The sequence below is a fragment of the Manis pentadactyla genome, chromosome 2 (assembly GCF_030020395.1).
Source record: "Manis pentadactyla isolate mManPen7 chromosome 2, mManPen7.hap1, whole genome shotgun sequence".
Taxonomy (NCBI): Eukaryota; Metazoa; Chordata; class Mammalia; order Pholidota; family Manidae; genus Manis; species Manis pentadactyla.
Window position 1 is genome coordinate 178,234,857 of NC_080020.1, and position 17,698 is coordinate 178,252,554.

The 17,698-nt window shown below is 36.5% G+C and overlaps 1 protein-coding gene across 1 annotated transcript in view; it reads left to right on the forward strand.

Annotated features, from left to right (window-relative positions):
- Window positions 1-17,698, forward strand: part of PPP3R1 (protein phosphatase 3 regulatory subunit B, alpha) — an 80,969-nt gene that overhangs the window by 58,035 nt on the left and 5,236 nt on the right. The window contains exons 3-5 of the mRNA XM_036908224.2: window positions 8,071-8,247; window positions 9,279-9,338; window positions 16,654-16,838. Coding sequence (XP_036764119.1) covers window positions 8,071-8,247; window positions 9,279-9,338; window positions 16,654-16,838 — 422 coding nt within the window. The remainder of the gene's footprint in view (window positions 1-8,070; window positions 8,248-9,278; window positions 9,339-16,653; window positions 16,839-17,698) is intronic.

The window sequence follows — 17,698 nt, forward strand, 5'->3', positions numbered from 1 at the left end:
GCCCCCCAGTTTAAGTATTTATTATAAAACAAAAAGAACAGTATTGGCATGTGATAGACAAATCAGTGGAACAGAGTAGAGGTTCTAGACCCACATATATATTGTCTATTTTGACTGAAATATATTTGACATTAACATTGTATAATTTTAAAGTGTGCAACATATTAAAATTTTGACAAAAGCATCAAAAGTACCATGGTAAGGGGAGCTTTTTCAACAAAATAGCTATATTTCTATAGTGAATAAAAATTTACCTCTACCTTTAATTTTACCATATATAAAAAAATAACATTGGTCATAGATTTAAACATAAAAGCTAAAGCTATGGAACTTCTAGATGAAAACAGGAGAAAATCTTCACCATCAAGATAGGCACATATGAAACATGAATCATAAAAGGAAAAAAGTGTGAACTGTTCAGTCTTTAAAAGACAACACCTATGAAAAGGCAGCCTATAGACTGGGAGAAAACACTTGAAATTACCTACAACTGACAAAAAGATTTGCATTACTCAACAGAGAATCTTAGAACTCTTTAAGACAACCTAGTTTTAAAGATGATAAAGGATTTGAATAGTCATTTCACAAATGAAGGTATTTTAATCTCAAGTAATCACATAAAAATGCTCAAGATTATTAGTTCTTAGAGATGCAGATTAAAACTATAATCACACTGCTATCATCGACTTGAATGGCTGAGCTTAAAAAGACTGACAATACCACACATTGACAAGGATGTGGAACTCCTGGAATTCTCATACATTGCTGATGGGAGTTAAAATGGCACACCGCTTGGGAAGACTTTTTGACAGTTTGTGAAAGTTTAATGTATGCTTACCCTATAATCCAGCAATTCCATGAAAACATTAGATTACAAATGGTTATTCTTAGCAGCTTTATTCGTAAATAGTCCCAAACAGATAACAGGAATGTCTGTGAACAGATGAATGCATACACAAATTTTGGTATATCCATACAGTGGACTGTGTTACTCTTGCAATAAAAAGGACTGAACTACTGGCATATCAAACAACTTGGATTAATATAAAAAACTTGATAAGTAGAGAAGTACATACTGTATGATCCTACTTAAATGAAATTCTAGACAGAATTTAGCTGTACAAAGCATACAGTGCTTGCCTGGAGCCCCTGTGTGAAAGGGAGTTGTGATTGCTTGCGAAGTGTCCAAGGGAACATTTTGGGATGATGGAAATAAATGTGCTTTTATCTTGATTGTAGTGATGCTTACAAAGGTGTATATACATTTGTCAACACCTGTAGAACGACCTATTTAATTATGTGGTTTTGGATGTCAGTCACTTTTTGAAGTTGATATAAAATTTCTTTTTAGCATTTTTTATTACAACTTAAGATTCTTTTATTGGTGTTGTTTTCTAGCTTTTGCATATTTTATAATTAATTTTTAAAGGGTTTGAGAATTACAGTCCAAACACACAGAAGCATGCATTGCCTCTTGGACTTGAAAATTATGATGTACTGCTAAAATCTAGACCTAAATGGATGACAGTTTTTCATTTGTAAGAAAAGACACAGCACAAATGTATACGATGACTCAGTGTCCATAGTTCATAAATACGTTTTTTCAATTCTCTCAATAATAGTAGGGTGCTTTGTTCTGTTGGTAAACTGATCTGTGTAGAATATAAATATTAAACTGCTAGCCTATACACAAGGTAATTTTTACAAAATTTGGGGCTTTCCGTAACTGTTCTGAAGGTTTTACCTGTGACCATCTCTACTGCTCCCCCTGGTGGTTTTTTTTTTTACTCTTATTTGGGGTACCATGAAAATACAGCCATTACCTTTGTCAGATGAATCTTACAAAATTTTAGTTTTTATGTCGCAAAACTACCCAATAACTTCTGTTGACAGCACTATAAGGCTTTATTTTTGTGATAGTCTTTACAAGAGTTATTCAGTATATTTTCCTCCACAGGTAGTTTTGTCATGACTCTTTGAAGAGTATCTCTTAGAGATGCTCAGATCCCTTATTAAGGTACTCTATTCTAATAGTTCTCATTTTGTAGTATAGTTTTAAATATCCTGCCATGCAAAAGAGGTTAGAGAAATCTCTTAGAAATATTATGCATAGTCAGGATGAGGTAGGAACATTTTATGTGCCAGAAATTCAGGAAGTACTCAGAATGGGTTGTTGCAAGGTCACATAGGAGCCAGCCTGAGTTAGTACCAAAAGATCAAAGTGGAAAAAATTTGGCTAACAAATAATGGCCTTATTGGACTTCAACCCATAGAATAAATATCTATGAATCCTTGCTGATATGAATAACTGAGTGAAGAAATGAATGGGAAGGGACAGTTTTGTAGTTTTTAATAGCATTCCAATTAACGTAGAAGGAGAGGGAAAAAAGTCATTATTAAGTAAATACCACAGTAATAAAACGTCACAGATAGGACCTACTGATGAATGCTAAAGTTAGGTCAGAATTTTAGAAGTAGGATGTTTGCAGTCTCAAAGTATCCTCCCATCTCAGCAGGCCCCCACCACACATTTTTTAATACAAAGGGAAAGAGTAGATTTATAGTGGAGAAATCTGGCAGACATTACCTGGCCAAGTGCTAAAAGTTAACATCACTAGTAAAAAGATATATCGATATCATGAACCTCTTGATATGATACACTGAGTACACACAATCATTTCTGTGGTATTTTTCTTCCAAATGTCTGAATTCATTCTAATCATGAGAAAACATCAGCAAGCTCAAACTGAGGGGTGTTCTACAAAATAGTGGATCGAAAGTTTCAAGGTCATAAAAGACAAGAATTAAGATCTGTCACAAATTGAAGGACTAAGGAGAAATTTTTTGTAACAAAAAGTTACAAAATAACAGTTTTCAAATATCCCTCACCCAGCTTCTAATATTGTGCAATTATCAAAGTCAAGAAATTAACATGGCTATAATACTATTAAGCTGCGTATTTTAGTGAAAAAACTGGTGACCTTTGATGTTTTCTTTTCCAGGATTCTAAACAGGATCCCACATTTTATTTAGTTGTTTCTTTCAGAATAGTATTAGAAGGATTTGAAGAAAAGATTTCCTCTATTTTTTTTGTTGTTGTTGTTACTGGAGTAACAGGTAATAAGTTATTTATAAAACGGCTATTAATTTCCTGTGGGAGCAAAAGTCTTACTGCTATTTACTACTACTATGCAGTTGTTGGGAATTGGCTAAAATTTGAGGAAAGTTAATTTTTCTGCCATTCTGTTTCTTTCCCTTTTTCTGAGAAACCTCAAAATAAGCTAAAAGAGCTTAAGACTTAAGTCATTTTTACTTTTAACACTAACAGGGGAAGTAGCAGCTTGGTGTGTATGTAGTGATAAATGATAGCTTAAGAGCCGGAGAACCTAGGTCTCTTCTGTTCTCTTTTGGAGTCTCTCATACTCCTTTTTTCTAAACGAGAAAAAAATACAATAAAGGAAGATGGTTATATTTCTTCACCTGAGAGGGTGATGAATGAATGAATATACAACCTTCTATGCCTATGAATATTACTTTGCCCTAGTATTAATATGTCCTGTTGGAAATATTTATTAAAACTTACTGTAGTAGCATTAGCTCTCTAAAAACAGATTATTTTATGGGGCAACATTAATAAGATTCCTGAAACCACTTGTTAAAATGAGTAACCATCTAGATTTCAGTTATCCCTGAGTGTACCCATAGTGAGTGCATCAATCAGCATGAAGTTTCAACAGTTAAATTTGGTGTTTTCTGTGTAAGCAGTCCATCAATTCCTTATTAATAACTAATTATATTTCATAAACTCTGACTAAATGATGTTTTTAATGCCTTGCTTAAATTTTAGAGAATGATATATTTGTATATGTCATTCTAATACATGACTTTATAAGATTATCTATTTTAATACTTACCATAATGTAAATTGAGTATGTAGGCATTTCCAACTATTAAAAAAGATACTCCTCCCAAAGGTAACCTTACAAAAAGTGGAAAAATAACATGAGTTTCAACTTGGCAAAACATATGAAAAAGTATTTCTGAGTCACAAGATGAGTCAAGAGGGTGAGGTTTGTTTTGTTTTGTTTTGTTTTTTCCTCTTCCATCTGTTCTAAAGGGAGTCTGATCCCAGGCAGTAGGAAAAAAATCTTTGATGAAAGTTGGTGCAAAAAGTTAGAATTTGTTCTTTAATATTTTAACTTGTACTAAGTACAGATTTAAAGTGTTTAATGGCACTTCTAGCATAAGTTTGGGCTATTTCCGAGATCTGTGCTGAGATTGGTAAATGGTGATATTTCAAGAATTGAGACCCTGTTTCATAGTTGAGGATATGTTTAATCCTGCAGCACAGCTAGTCTACAGTGCTGACCAGTGGAAGTGCTGTATAACTCCTTCTCTGGTGACAGTAACCACCAAATAAGTCACTTTGTTCCATACCTAAAAGAACGATTTTTACCATATGTTTTTTGAAAGGTAGCTTTCTTAGATCTGGACCTTAAAAAATACTCATGGCATGGCCTTCCAGGCTAGCCTTTTAAAAGTATTATAATTATGTAGGTACAGATTCTTCCAGTTGTTATCTAGCCTCACCTAGAAAGTTAAGTACGGAGTAATGTACTTTGTGTCTTACTCATCACTGTAATCCAAGCAGGAAGGAAGGGACGAAAGGGAGGAAGTAAATGGGTGGTTGAAGAATAGATAACCAACTACCTTCTTTCAGATTAAACTGCCTTTTTAAAGAAGCTCAAGGTAAATTTCAGCTTCATGGGGTATGTGAGAGTGGTGATGAAAAGATTAGATGGAGCTTGTTCCCTCCAAGTCATACTGTAGGGGCTTTTTAAAAAGCTGGTTACTGTTAACTGAAAGTGTGATCACTGGCACATTGCTTTGCCTCTGAGGAAAGTGTTAACTACTCATACAGAACAGGTATCAACTATTTGGTAATATTTCATAAGACATTTAAAGCAAAAGAGAGTGAGTGGATTTTAAATGTTGCTTAAGGGCTTTTGCCAGAGTTGAGTTAATGGTATTCATAACTATAAGATACACAGTTAATAATCCCTTTTTTAATTACAGAAAGATTTTTTTTATTACAGAAAAAAACTACAGATAGTGGTTTCATAAATGGAGAGTTGAGGAAAGAACATTTCAGCAGAGGATTTATAGGGAAATGGAGGCATGAAATTGATAGTGTAGAAGAATTGTGCCCAGGGCATTGGTAGCTAAAGTACAGGTAATGGGGGAAGAGAAAGATGGAAATTTAAATTGAGGATGAATCTTGTTAAGGGCTTTAGACTTAACTATCTTATTTGCATTAGGAAGCCACTAGAAATTATTTAGCACAAGAACTAGCAATTTGGTTGATTGTGCCTTTTATAAAGATTACTGTTGGCATTGTAAAGAAGGATGGATTGAATCAAGTATACTTATTTGATGATTTATGGTTCATCTTTATTATTCTTAATATTCTTAATATTCCTTATTCATTCATCAAGACTGTGGAATGCTGTCTTCTAAATTAGTGGGATTTTCCAGATAATTGAAACATAATTTTTCAAGCACCTTGGTGTCAATTTTATAATGTAACTTTCTAAACTATTACTCATGGCCTAGTCTCAGTAAACAGAGCCTAAGTTTCTGTAACTGTTCCAGCACTACATTTCTTCCTTTCATCTTCTCTTTTGAGATATACTCATAGCTGTTGGTAAATGAAATGATCCCCATTTGTCTGTGCTTGCATGTGGGGACATTTGTCTCTTTCCACTTGTAATCTACATTAGTTATCCATCATATTCAACTTCCTCATCACTTTTTCTGGCGTGTGGTTAAGACAAAACTGAAGATTTCTGAAGAAAAATAGTTTAAGCTAATACTTGGTATATATGTGAGATTATTAAGGCAAGCATGGAGAGGTGATCTTTAAGCAAAATCTGTGAACTCTGAGAAACTGTTCTGAAAAGTTTCCTGATTGGTATCTGGTTATATAAGTAGAGTTTTACTTTATATACTGAAGGCATTTGGATCAATACATTTTATTTATTCTCTTTAAATACAATACTCTTTAAAACATTTATTGAGCATCTGGTATATGCAGTATACAGAACACCAATGAAAAAGCAATGGACTCTGCCCTGATATGGGAGAAACAAGTCAAGATAAATGAAAAGCATTTGTGGGACTTAATTTTTTTTCCCCCACAAGCAGCAAGAGTACCTAATTTCATCATGGAAAATTGGAAAATACGGTTTATTTGAACAGTTTGCTTTTATCATCTATTTCACTAAAGATGGAATACTCTTTAAATAGAGGGATAAAATGCTCTCTGCACTTGATGTGTTCATGAAGTGTGTATTTGAATTTTTGATTAGATTTTTGTAAATATATTGTATGTTTTGCTATTTGAAGCAGTGTTTAAAGGAATCATTAAATGTGTTTCTGCTGTTGTACAATATGTGCATCCCTGAAAAACCTCACGTGTTGCAAAATCACATGTCTTGGAAAAATATGGAGAGGAGGGTAGGCCACTCATGGACTTCTGTAACAGAGTACTAACAAAAACAGTAATGATCTTAAAAATACTAGCACAAATTATGTCTGTATTTGTATTAAGCACCATAGCCAGACTTACCCTTCATACTGGCCAGGGCTCCTGCTGCCTGTTTTGAGTTGTAAGTACTTGAGGCCACGTGCTTCAGCAGAAACTAATTTTGTAATAAGTAAATAATAAGCCAGGGTATAGGCACCTTTATTGATTGCATTTTGGAGAAGCAGTAGACAAGAGAAATTGTCTTTGCATGTTGTTCATATGCACCCTTCCTTTTTACCAAATAACAATGTGGAAAGCCTCAAGGTTCTGAAGCCCACTGAACTTGTCATTTTTCTCTGAAGGAGGAAGGTGTTTGTTGTTTTCTGAAGTTTTCATATTTAATTAATACTGTCTCTTTAATTTGAGAAAGTTCCCCCCTTTCCTGTCAAAAACCCCTGTGAACCAGTAACATTTCTTTGCTCTCCTGACATCACTCCCTTCTTTATCAATTGCATATGAACTGATTTATATAAGAGCAACACCCTGTAGTTTTACAGTCTATACTTCAGTAATGCAGGTAAACTATAGTTTCTATTACATTTTAACATAATATTTTTATATTTTAAAAATAACATTCTTTAACTTTTACCTTTTTATAATGAGGATATCATATATTTGAACTCTGAAAACAGTTTGCAATCTCAGTCTCCAATATTGTGGGCTATAGTATGTGTGTACTCACAGAGAGTATATGACTTGTCAATTTTCTTTTTAATAATAGGTGACTGTGTGTAGTTTTTAAAATATATAAGTATTGTGATCAAAATTATTTTTATGAGTCTGATTTTTTAAAGGAATGAAAACAATATAATTTAGAAAAAAATGAGGATTTTTCAAGAATGCATATGGAAAAGAGACCTGATACTAAATTTTTATAATGTAATTAAACATTAAGTTGTTTGGTAATTTTTGTCCTCCTTTTAAAGCACCGAAAGTGAATTTTGTTAGCTTGTGGTTCCTTTGGTTAAAGAAGTAAAGCTATGTTTATTTCCTCATGCTTGCAAAGAGTATCCCTGGAAGAATAGCCAAGAATCTGGCAACTTTTTGCCTCTAAGGAGGGAAATTGGGTGTCTACAGGGTGGGATGGGAGGGAATCTCTGAATTTTGAACCATGAACTATTAGAAATAAAATAAGTTAACACTTTAAAAAGATAATTGAATCAAGGGGCTTTGGTTCATAACAAGAGATTGACTTAGCCTCCTAATACGAACCACCTGACTTCCATGATCAGCTTAGCATTGTCATCCTGTAGTATCTTGGTACTCAGCATAGAGCTGGTTTTATGTTATGGCAGGTGCAGACAAACAAAAGGGTAACAAAATAAAATTATTTATGGTGTACTTTTTCTGTTACAGGGAAATTACTAGTATGTATAATAACTCTTATAATTGGAAATTAAACTGTTGGTTAACTGCTGAATTTTTTCTCCATAATTATCATAAAATCATTTGAAACTCTTACTACCTCTTTTGTTTCCTTTTAGTTGATGCTGATGAAATTAAAAGGCTAGGAAAGAGATTTAAAAAGCTTGATTTGGACAATTCTGGCTCTTTGAGTGTGGAAGAGTTCATGTCTCTGCCTGAGTTACAACAGAATCCTTTAGTTCAGCGAGTAATAGACATATTCGACACAGATGGGAATGGAGAAGTAGACTTTAAAGGTAAGACAGTACTTAATATCATGTTTGATAATCTATGAGTATACTTACAGTTCTTGTTTGAAAATGTCTGAAATTTTAATTTTGCTTAAATGTCTTTATATTGTTGGTGATCTTAGAACAGTAGGTTATGTTAAAATCTCAAAGTCTGGGATATGAACCTTAAACTTAAAATCTTTCACTTCTTGGTTCATAAATGATAAAATTGTCTAAGGTAATTTTAAAAAATGGGATTTAGTATTTCCTTTGTTTTTAGTAAATTTAGTCTCACTGTAGGGAAACAAGATATTAGAAGCTATATTTTTTTAAACCTTTTTTAAAGAATGGGACTAAGCAATAAAAAATAAACTATAGTAATAAGGGTATGAGTATTATAGAAAGGATTTGTTTCAGTTAATCTAGATTTTATAAAGATACTCAATAGTGCTTTTGCTAGTATTAACATGATACGTAATTTTATGTTTGAAATCTGTCCTTTCAAGTAGATAGACATTTCATTTCACTGCGGGATCATCAACAGATTTTATTATTTCAGTTTCAGGAGCTGAATTATAAGTGAAAGGATCTAAAACTATAATTTAGTGTTTAGCAGACAGTGGGAAAAAAAGAATCATTTTCACAAAATTTTCGGCAGTTTAAGTTCTGAGTTTTAGAACCAGAAGTTTAAGATTACTTTTGTTCTGGCAAAACAACATAGAATCTGTTGGCAAAGCTCCTTTTTATAATCGTTTCCAAAAAGAAAAGAGTTAAATAGCTTATAGAATGTTTTTGAGTGTTATTCTTTATGGTACTTAATAAATATTTGTTCAAATTGATTTAATCTTGGAGGATTCCAAGTTCAAAGTTAAAGTTACTCAAAATCGTGTTTGTTGAAGATTCAGATTTGGCATTTTCAATTTTAAACACTGCTAGTAATTTTTTCTTTTACAAAAAGAAAATATCCTTTGGTGGAAATGTAAATTTTGTGTGGGTGTGTATTGCTTTTCTATAAATAAAAGTGGAAACTTCTGATTTATAAACATTTTTCTATTCAGAATTCATTGAGGGAGTCTCTCAGTTCAGTGTCAAAGGAGATAAGGAGCAGAAGTTGAGGTGTAAGTATTTTTCTTCATTGAGCTCATTCTTCCTCTTACAACACTACTATTCTATACTGCATTATAACCTCCTTTTAAAATACTCTAAAGAAGTCTTCTATTCTAGGTCCTTTAGTAGACATAGCAAATTTTACATTCTGGAGAAAATCCTTTTAGGTAAATTTTTTTCTTTTTTTAAGTCAGGGGGAATATCACACATCCGTTTCATTCATTCATTCATTCATTCATTCATTTATTTTGGTATCATTAATCTACAATTACATGAAGAACATTATGTTTACTAGGCTCCCCCCTTCACCAACACAGTCACTGACCATCAGCGTAGTGAGATGCTGTAAAATCACTACTTGTCTTCTCTGTGTTGCACAGCCCTCCCCATGCCCCCCACGCACTATACATGCTAATAGTAATGCCCTCTTTCTTTTTCCCCGCCCTTATCCCTCCCTTCCCACCCGTCCTCCCCAGTCCCTTTCCCTTTGGTAACTATTAGTCCATTCTTGGGTTCTGTGATTCTGCTGCTGTTTTGTTCCTTCAGTTTTCCTTTGTTCTTACACTCCACATAAGAGTGAAATTACTGGTACTTGTCTTTCTCCGCCTGGCTTATTTCACTGAGCATAATACCCTCTAGCTCCATCCATGTTGTTGCGAATGGTAGGATCTGTTTTTTTCTTACAGCTGAGTAATATTCCATTGTGTATATGTACCACATCTTCTTTATCCATTCATCTACTGATGGACATTTAGGTTGCTTCCATATCTTGCCTATTTTAAGTAGTGCAGCAAGAAACAGGGGTGCATCTGTCTTTTTCAAACTGGAGTGCTGCATTCTTAGAATAAATTCCTAGAAGTGGAATTCCTGTGTCAAATGGTATTTCTATTTTGAGCATTTTGGGGAACCTCCATACTGCTTTCCACAATGGTTGAACTAATTTACATTTACACCAGCCGTGTAGGAGGGTTCCCTTTCTCCACAACCTCGCCAACATTTGTTGTTGTTTGTCTTTTTGATGATGGTGATCCTTACTGGTGTGAGGTGATATCTCATTGTGGTTTTAATTTGCACTTCTCTGATGATTAGTGATATGGAGCATCTTTTCATGTGCCTGTTGGCTATCTGGATTTCTTCTTTAGAGAACTGTCTATTCAGCTCCTCTGCCCATTTTGTAATTGGATTGTTTGCTTTTTGTTTGTTGAGGCATGTGAGCTCTTTATATATTTTGGATGTCAATCCTTTATCGGATCTGTCATTTATGAATATGTTCTCCCATACTGTAGGATACCTTTTTGTTCTATTAATGTTGTCCTTTGCTGTACAGAAGCTTTTCTGCTTGATATAGTCCCACTTGTTCATTTTTGCCTTTGTTTCCCTTGCCTGGGGAGATAATGTTCATGAACAAGTCACTCATGTTAATGTCCATGAGATTTTTGCCTATGTTTTTTTTCTAAGTGTTTTATGGTTTCATGACTTACATTCAGGTCTTTGATCCATTTTGAATTTACTTTCGTGTATGGGGTTAGACAGTGATCCAGTTTCATTCTCTTACATGTAGCTGTCCAGTTTTGCCAGCACCATCTGTTGAAGAGACTGTCATTTCCCCATTGTATGTCCATGGCTCCTTTATCGTATATTAATTGGCCATATATGTTTGGGTTAATGTCTGGAGTCTCTAGTCTGTTCCACTGGTCTGTGGCTCTGTTCTTGTGCCAGTACCAAATTGTCTTGATTACTGTGGCTTGTAGTAGAGCTTGAAGTTGGGGAGTGAGATCCCCCCCACTGTATTCTTCCTTCTCAGGATCGCTTTGGCTATTTGGGGTCTTTGGCGGTTCCATATGAATTTTTGAACTATTTGTTCCAGTTCATTGAAGAATGCTGTTGGTAATTTGATAGGGATTGCATCAAATCTGTATATTGCTTTGGGCAGGATGGCCATTTTGACAATATTAATTCTTCCTAGCCAGGAGCATGGGATGAGCTTCCATTTGTTAGTGACCTCTTTAATTTCTCTTGAGTGTCTTGTAGTTTTTAGGGTATAGGTCTTTCACTTCCTTGGTTAGTTTTATTCCTAGGTATTTTATTCTTTTGGATGCTTTTGTGAATGGAATTGTTTTCCTGATTTATCTTTCTGTTAGTTCATTGTTAGTGTATAGGAAAGCTACAGATTTCTGTGTGTTAATTTTGTATCCTGCAACTTTGCTGAATTCCGATATTAGTTCTAGTAGTTTTGCAGTGGAGTCTTTAGGGCTTTTTATGTACAATATCATGTCATCTGCAAATAGTGACAGTTTAACTTCTTCTTTACCAATCTGGATTCCTTGTATTTTTTTGTTTTGTCTGATTGCCGTGGCTAGGACCTCCAGTACTATGTTTAATAACAGTGGGGAGAGTGGGCATCCCTGTCTTGTTCCGGATCTCAGAGGAAAAGCTTTCAGCCTCTCACTGTTCAGTATGATGTTAGCTGTGGGTTTATCATATATGGCCTTTATTATGTTGAGGTACTTGCCCTCTATGCCCATTTTGTTGAGGTTTTTTATCATGAATGGATGTTGAATTTTGTCAAATGCTTCTTCAGCATCTATGGAGATGATCATGTGGTTTTTGTCCTTCTTTTTGTTGATGTGGTGGATGATGTTGATGGATTTTCGAATGTTGTACCATCCTTGCATCCCTTGGATGTATCCCACTTGGTCATGGTGTATGATCCTTTTGATATACTTTTGAATTCGGTTTGCTAATATTTTGTTGAGTATTTTTGCATCTATGTTCATCAGGGATATTGGTCTGTAGTTTTCTTTTTTGGTGGGGTCTTTGCCTGGTTTTGGTATTAGGGTGATGTTGGCTTCATAGAATGAGTTTGGGAGTATTCCCTCCTCTTCTATTTTTTGGAAAACTTTAAGGAGAATGGGTGTTATGTCTTCTCTGTATGTCTGATAAAATTCTGACGTAAATCCATCTGGCCCAGGAGTTTTGTTCTTGGGTAGTTTTTTTATTACCGATTCAATTTCGTTGCTGGTAATTGGTCTGTTTAGATTTTCTGTTTCTTTCTGGGTCAATCTTGGAAAGTTTTCCAACTTGTGAGCATATAGGTTTTCATAGTATTCACTAATAATTCTCTGTATTTCTGTGGGGTCCATCATGATTTTTCCTTTCTCGTTTCTGATTCTGTTGATGTGTGTTGATTCTCTTTTTCTCTTAATAAGTCTGGCTAGAGGCTTATTTATTTTGTTTATTTTCTCGAAGAACCAGCTCTTGGTTTCATTGATCTTTCCTGTTGTTTTAGTCTTCTCAATTTTATTTATTTCTTCTCTGATCTTTATTATGTCCCTCCGTCTGCTGACCTTAGGCCTCATTTGTTCTTCTTTTTCCAATTTCGATAATTGTGACATTAGACTATTCATTTGGGATTGTTCTTCCTTCTTTAAATATGCCTGGATTGCTATATACTTTCCTCTTAAGACTGCTTTTGCTGTGTCCCACAGAAGTTGGGGCATTGTGTTGTTGTTGTCATTTGTTTCCATATACTGCTGGATCTCTATTTTAATTTGGTCGTTGAATCCATTGATTATTTAGGAGCATGTTGTTAAGGCTCCTTGTATTTGTGAGCCTTTTTGCTTTCTTTGTACAATTTATTTCTAGTTTTATACCTTTGTGGTCTGAAAAGTTGGTTGGTAGGATTTCAGTCTTTTTGAATTTACTGGGGCTCTTTTTGTGGCCTAGTATGTGGTCTATTCTGGAGAATGTTCCATGTGCACTTGAGAAGAATGTGTATCCTGTTGCTTTTGGATGTAGAGTTCTATAGATGTCTATTAGGTCCATCTGCTCTACTGTGTTGTTCAGTGCCTCTGTGTCCTTACTTATTTTCTGTCTGGTGGATCTGTCCTTTGGAGTGAGTGGTGTGTTGAAGTCTCCCAAAATGAATGCATTGCATTATATTTCCTCCTTTAATTCTGTTAGTATTTGTTTGACGTATATTAGTGCTCCTGTATGGGGTGCATATATGTTTATAATGGTTATATCCTCTTGTTGGACTGAGCCCTTTATCATTATATAATGTCCTTCTTCCTTTATCTCTTGTTACTTTCTTTATTTTGAAGTCTATTTTGTCTTATAGTAGTATTGCAACACCTGCTTTTTTCTCTCTGTTGTTTGCATGAAATATCTTTCTCCATCCCTTGACTTTTAATCTGTGCATGTCTTTGGGTTTGAGGTGTCTCTTGTAAGCTGCATATAGATGGGTCTTGCTTTTTTATCCATTCTATTACTTTGTGTCTTGTGATTGGTGCATTCAGTCCATTTACATTTAGGGTGATTATTGAAAGATATGTACTTATTGCCATTGCAGGCTTTAGATTCGTGGTTACCAAAGGTTCAAGGTTAGCTTGTTTACTACCTTACTGTCTGACTTAACTCGCTTATTGAGCTGTTATAAACACAGTTTGGTGATTATTTCTTTCCTTTCTTTTTCCTCCTCCTCCATTCTCCATATGTTGGGTGTTTTGTTCTGTGCTCTTTTTAGGAGTGCTCCCATCTAGAGCAGTCCCTCTAAGATACGCTGTAGAGGTGGTTTGTGGGAGGCAAATTCCCTCAACTTTTGCTTCTCTGGGAATTGTTTAATTCCTCCTTCATATTTAAATGATAATCATGCTGGATACAGTATCCTTGGTTCAGGGCCCTTCTGTTTCATTGCATTAAATATATCATGCCATTCTCTTCTGGCCTGTAAGGTTTCTGTTGAGAAGTCTGATGTTAGCCTGATGGGTTTTCCTTTGTAGGTGACCTTTTTTGTCTCTCTGGCTGCCTTTAATACTCTGTCCTTGTCCTTGATCTTTGCCATTTTAATTATTATGTGTCTTAGTGTTGTCCTCCTTGGGTCCCTTGTGTTGGGAGTTCTGTGGGCCTCCATGGTCTGATCGACTATTTTCTCCCCCAGTTTGGGGAACTTTTCAGCAATTATTTCTTCAAAGACAGTTTCTATCCCTTTTTCTCTCTCTTATTCCTCTGGTACCCCTATAATGCAGATATTGTTCCTTATGGATTGGTCACACAGTTCTCTTACTATTGTTTCATTCCTGGAGAGCCTTTTATCTCTCTCTGCGTCAGCTTCTATGCGTTCCTGTACTTTGGTTTCTGTTCCATCAATGGCTTCTTGCATCTTATCCATTCTGCTTATAAATCCTTCCAGAGTTTGTTTCACTTCTGTAATCTCCCTCTGGACATCTGTAATCTCCCTCCGGACTTCATCCCTTAGCTCTTGCATATTTCTCTGCAGTCAGCATGTTTATGATTTTTATTTTGAATTCTTTTTCAGGGAGACTGGTTAGGTCTGCCTCTTCAGATCCTTTCTCAGGTGTTGTTTGAACTATCTTGGACTGGACTAAATTTTTTGCCTTTTCATGGTGATAGCGGTGGCTGTAGGCAGGTTGCAGGTGTGTCAGCTGGGAGAAGAAAGTCCTTTCCTGCTTGCTGGATGCCTTGCCCTTCTCCGCCGCCTTTGACGGTTACCTGCACTCCTGGAGCAGCCACCGGGTTAGTCCCCTAAGCTGCTGTGGGCGGGGTGTCCGTCAGAGCAGCACGGAGCCCTTCAGGGAGTGGCAGGCACACCAGGTGTGCTCCTCTGTGCTAGCAGCGGCCCTGCCAGGCAGCTGTGTGCCAGCAGTGGCCTTTGGGTCTGGCCTGGGCGGTTATGCGTTGGGCTGGGATTCCGGTTGGCTGCTGGGAGTGTGCCTGCTCCCTCTGGCTCTGCTGCAAGTGTGCACGGGGCTCTCCTGCACAGGCCTCTACCGGGCTCCTCTGGCTCCACTGCCGCCGGTTTGTGCAAGCCGTGCCCGGGCTGTTCGGTCGTGCTGCTGTGGGCTCACACAAGCCTCTCCCTCGTACCCTCTGGCGCCGTTGGTGCACGGATCTGCTCCTGGTCCCTTCTGGTGCCGCTGTCCCTGGCATGTGCTGCCAGTCTCCCGCTACTGGGTCGGTGTGTTGGGGTCTGCGCCAGTTGGAGGAACGACTGGCCGGCTGCTTAGTGCCGTGAGGGGCTTCAGAACTGCACTGCCTCCCTGGGGTTTAGGGTGCCTAAGTTTCCCTGGGATTCCCAGCTGCTTGCTAAGTGTGCCAGGACAACTTGGTCCAGCCATGGGGTCCCTGTCTCTTTAAGACTTGCAGAAAGTACTTGCTTTTCTTTGTCTCAGGGGCGCCGGTTGCGGGGACCTGCCCACAGGTTTTGCTTTTCCGTTTCTCTAATATCCAGCACCCCGTGCATCTTGTGTCTGCGGTCTGGGTGGGGATTTCTAGAGTTGGTTGTTTAGCAGTCCTGGGCTTTCATTCCCTCCCCGTTCCGACCCCTTTCTTCCTGCCGAGTTTTGGGGTGGGGGAGCATTCGGGTCTTGCCTGGCCGCGGCTTGTATCTTACCCCCTTCGTGTGATGCTGAGTTCTCACAGATGTGGATGTATCCTGGCTGTTGTACTGCATCCATTGGTGTCTCTTTTAGGAATAGTTGTATTTTTTGTATTTTCATAAATATATATGTTTTGGGGAGGAGATTTCCTCTGAACTACTCATGCCGCCATCTTCCCGTGATCCCTTTTAGGTAATTTGCAATTAGTTTTTTTTTTTTTTTTAACAATGTGTCGTCGTTGCTTTTTAGTTGGATAGAAAGAAAACATAATTTCCTTCTACTGAAAACAGCTATATAAAATGTATGTCTTGGCTGAAGGTTTTTTGATAAAAGTGGGAAGAAATGTTCTAACATAATTAGGTTAACTCAAACACATTGTATTCAGAAATATTAGCCAGAAGTCCAAGATTTTAATTTATGCAGACAGCCTCTATTATAGTGAACATCTGATACTTTTTAAAATTATGTCTCTACTAGAGAGACATTTTATTCACAGTTCTTTAGATACTGGGTATATGCAAACATGCTTTGCAAATGAACTCAATATAAATGAGAATTAACAGTAATAGCAATTGCTCTTCTGTTGAGCTTTTGCTGTGGATCAATATTCTAAGCAGTTCACATGTGTCAGCTCATGAGTACACTAAATAACCCGAGAGATTGGAACTTATTAGCCCCAGTTTTATATGTGCAGAAATTGAAGCTTGGTGAGGTTACTAGGCCACACTAAATGGTCCAAGCAGTCTTGACTGCATCCCTGTAATCTTAACCAACTATGTTAAACTGTACCTGAAAGGCAGCATCAGTATAAAGGAAGGAGCCTTCCTGTAGTTATAATTCTTGGTGTTTGGCAACTGTCTTTCTCACTGAAAGTATTCGCTTGTGATTGCCTTACAATTTCCATTGATTTTCCTTACTCTTTTTTTAGTTGCTTTCCGTATCTATGACATGGATAAAGATGGCTATATTTCCAATGGGGAACTCTTCCAGGTGCTGAAGATGATGGTGGGGAACAATCTGAAAGATACACAATTACAGCAAATTGTAGACAAAACCATAATAAATGCAGATAAAGATGGAGATGGAAGAATATCCTTTGAAGAATTCTGTGCTGTAAGTACAAAGGAGCTGGTTCTTTATTCGTTTATGTTTTAAAAAGCACTTAACAGAGAATTCCTTGTTTTATTACCATAGAAATTTACATTTATATATTTAATTTTGCCCAGTTGCTCCACATTTTAAGTTTTACAGTGTTCTTATAATTGTTAATAATAAACAGTTCTCAAAAATTAGTATTTTCAGTGATTGATATAATTCCAAAAGAGTAGAACTAATAACTTTTACTTATTGTTGGCAGTCTCCCAAATTCCAGCTAGGTTATATTCTTCAGGTTCATTTAAAAATGAATGTGCTTGAAAATACTTGTGTGGGAAATGTGTGTTCATGAATTTCAGCTATGAATCCGGAAGCATGGCTTCATGAGGACAACAGAAATGGAGAGCCTGCCCACCTTAAACTCACCAGCTAGGCAATGTAAATGATTATTTTCCCCGCTTCTTTTTCCAAGTTCATGTGTTCTGAGGCAAGGCTCTACAGAGATGGGGACTACAGTTATGGTGAGCCTTGGAAAATTAGGTAGAAATTGGAGCAACAGCTTAGCTTCCAGTTGAGTAGGTATGAGGATTTCCTACCAGTGTTGCTTCCCAGTAGGAGCACTACTCAGCTGCTCTTCTCTACTCTGTCCCTAAAGCAAAAATACTAGCTTTTTGATGTGTTCGGAGTTTTAACTACAAGCTAGTGATACTAGAGAATCCAAAGGAGAGGCAAAGATATCAGAGAAAAAGGTTTGTAGTTTTTCAGTTACGACTAGAGGCTTCTATAGGATGATTTCCCACACAAGATATAAAACAAATGATTTTGGTTGTGTGTTATGTAAGGTCCGAAGTGTAGCTACTTTGGCATTTAAATAGAAG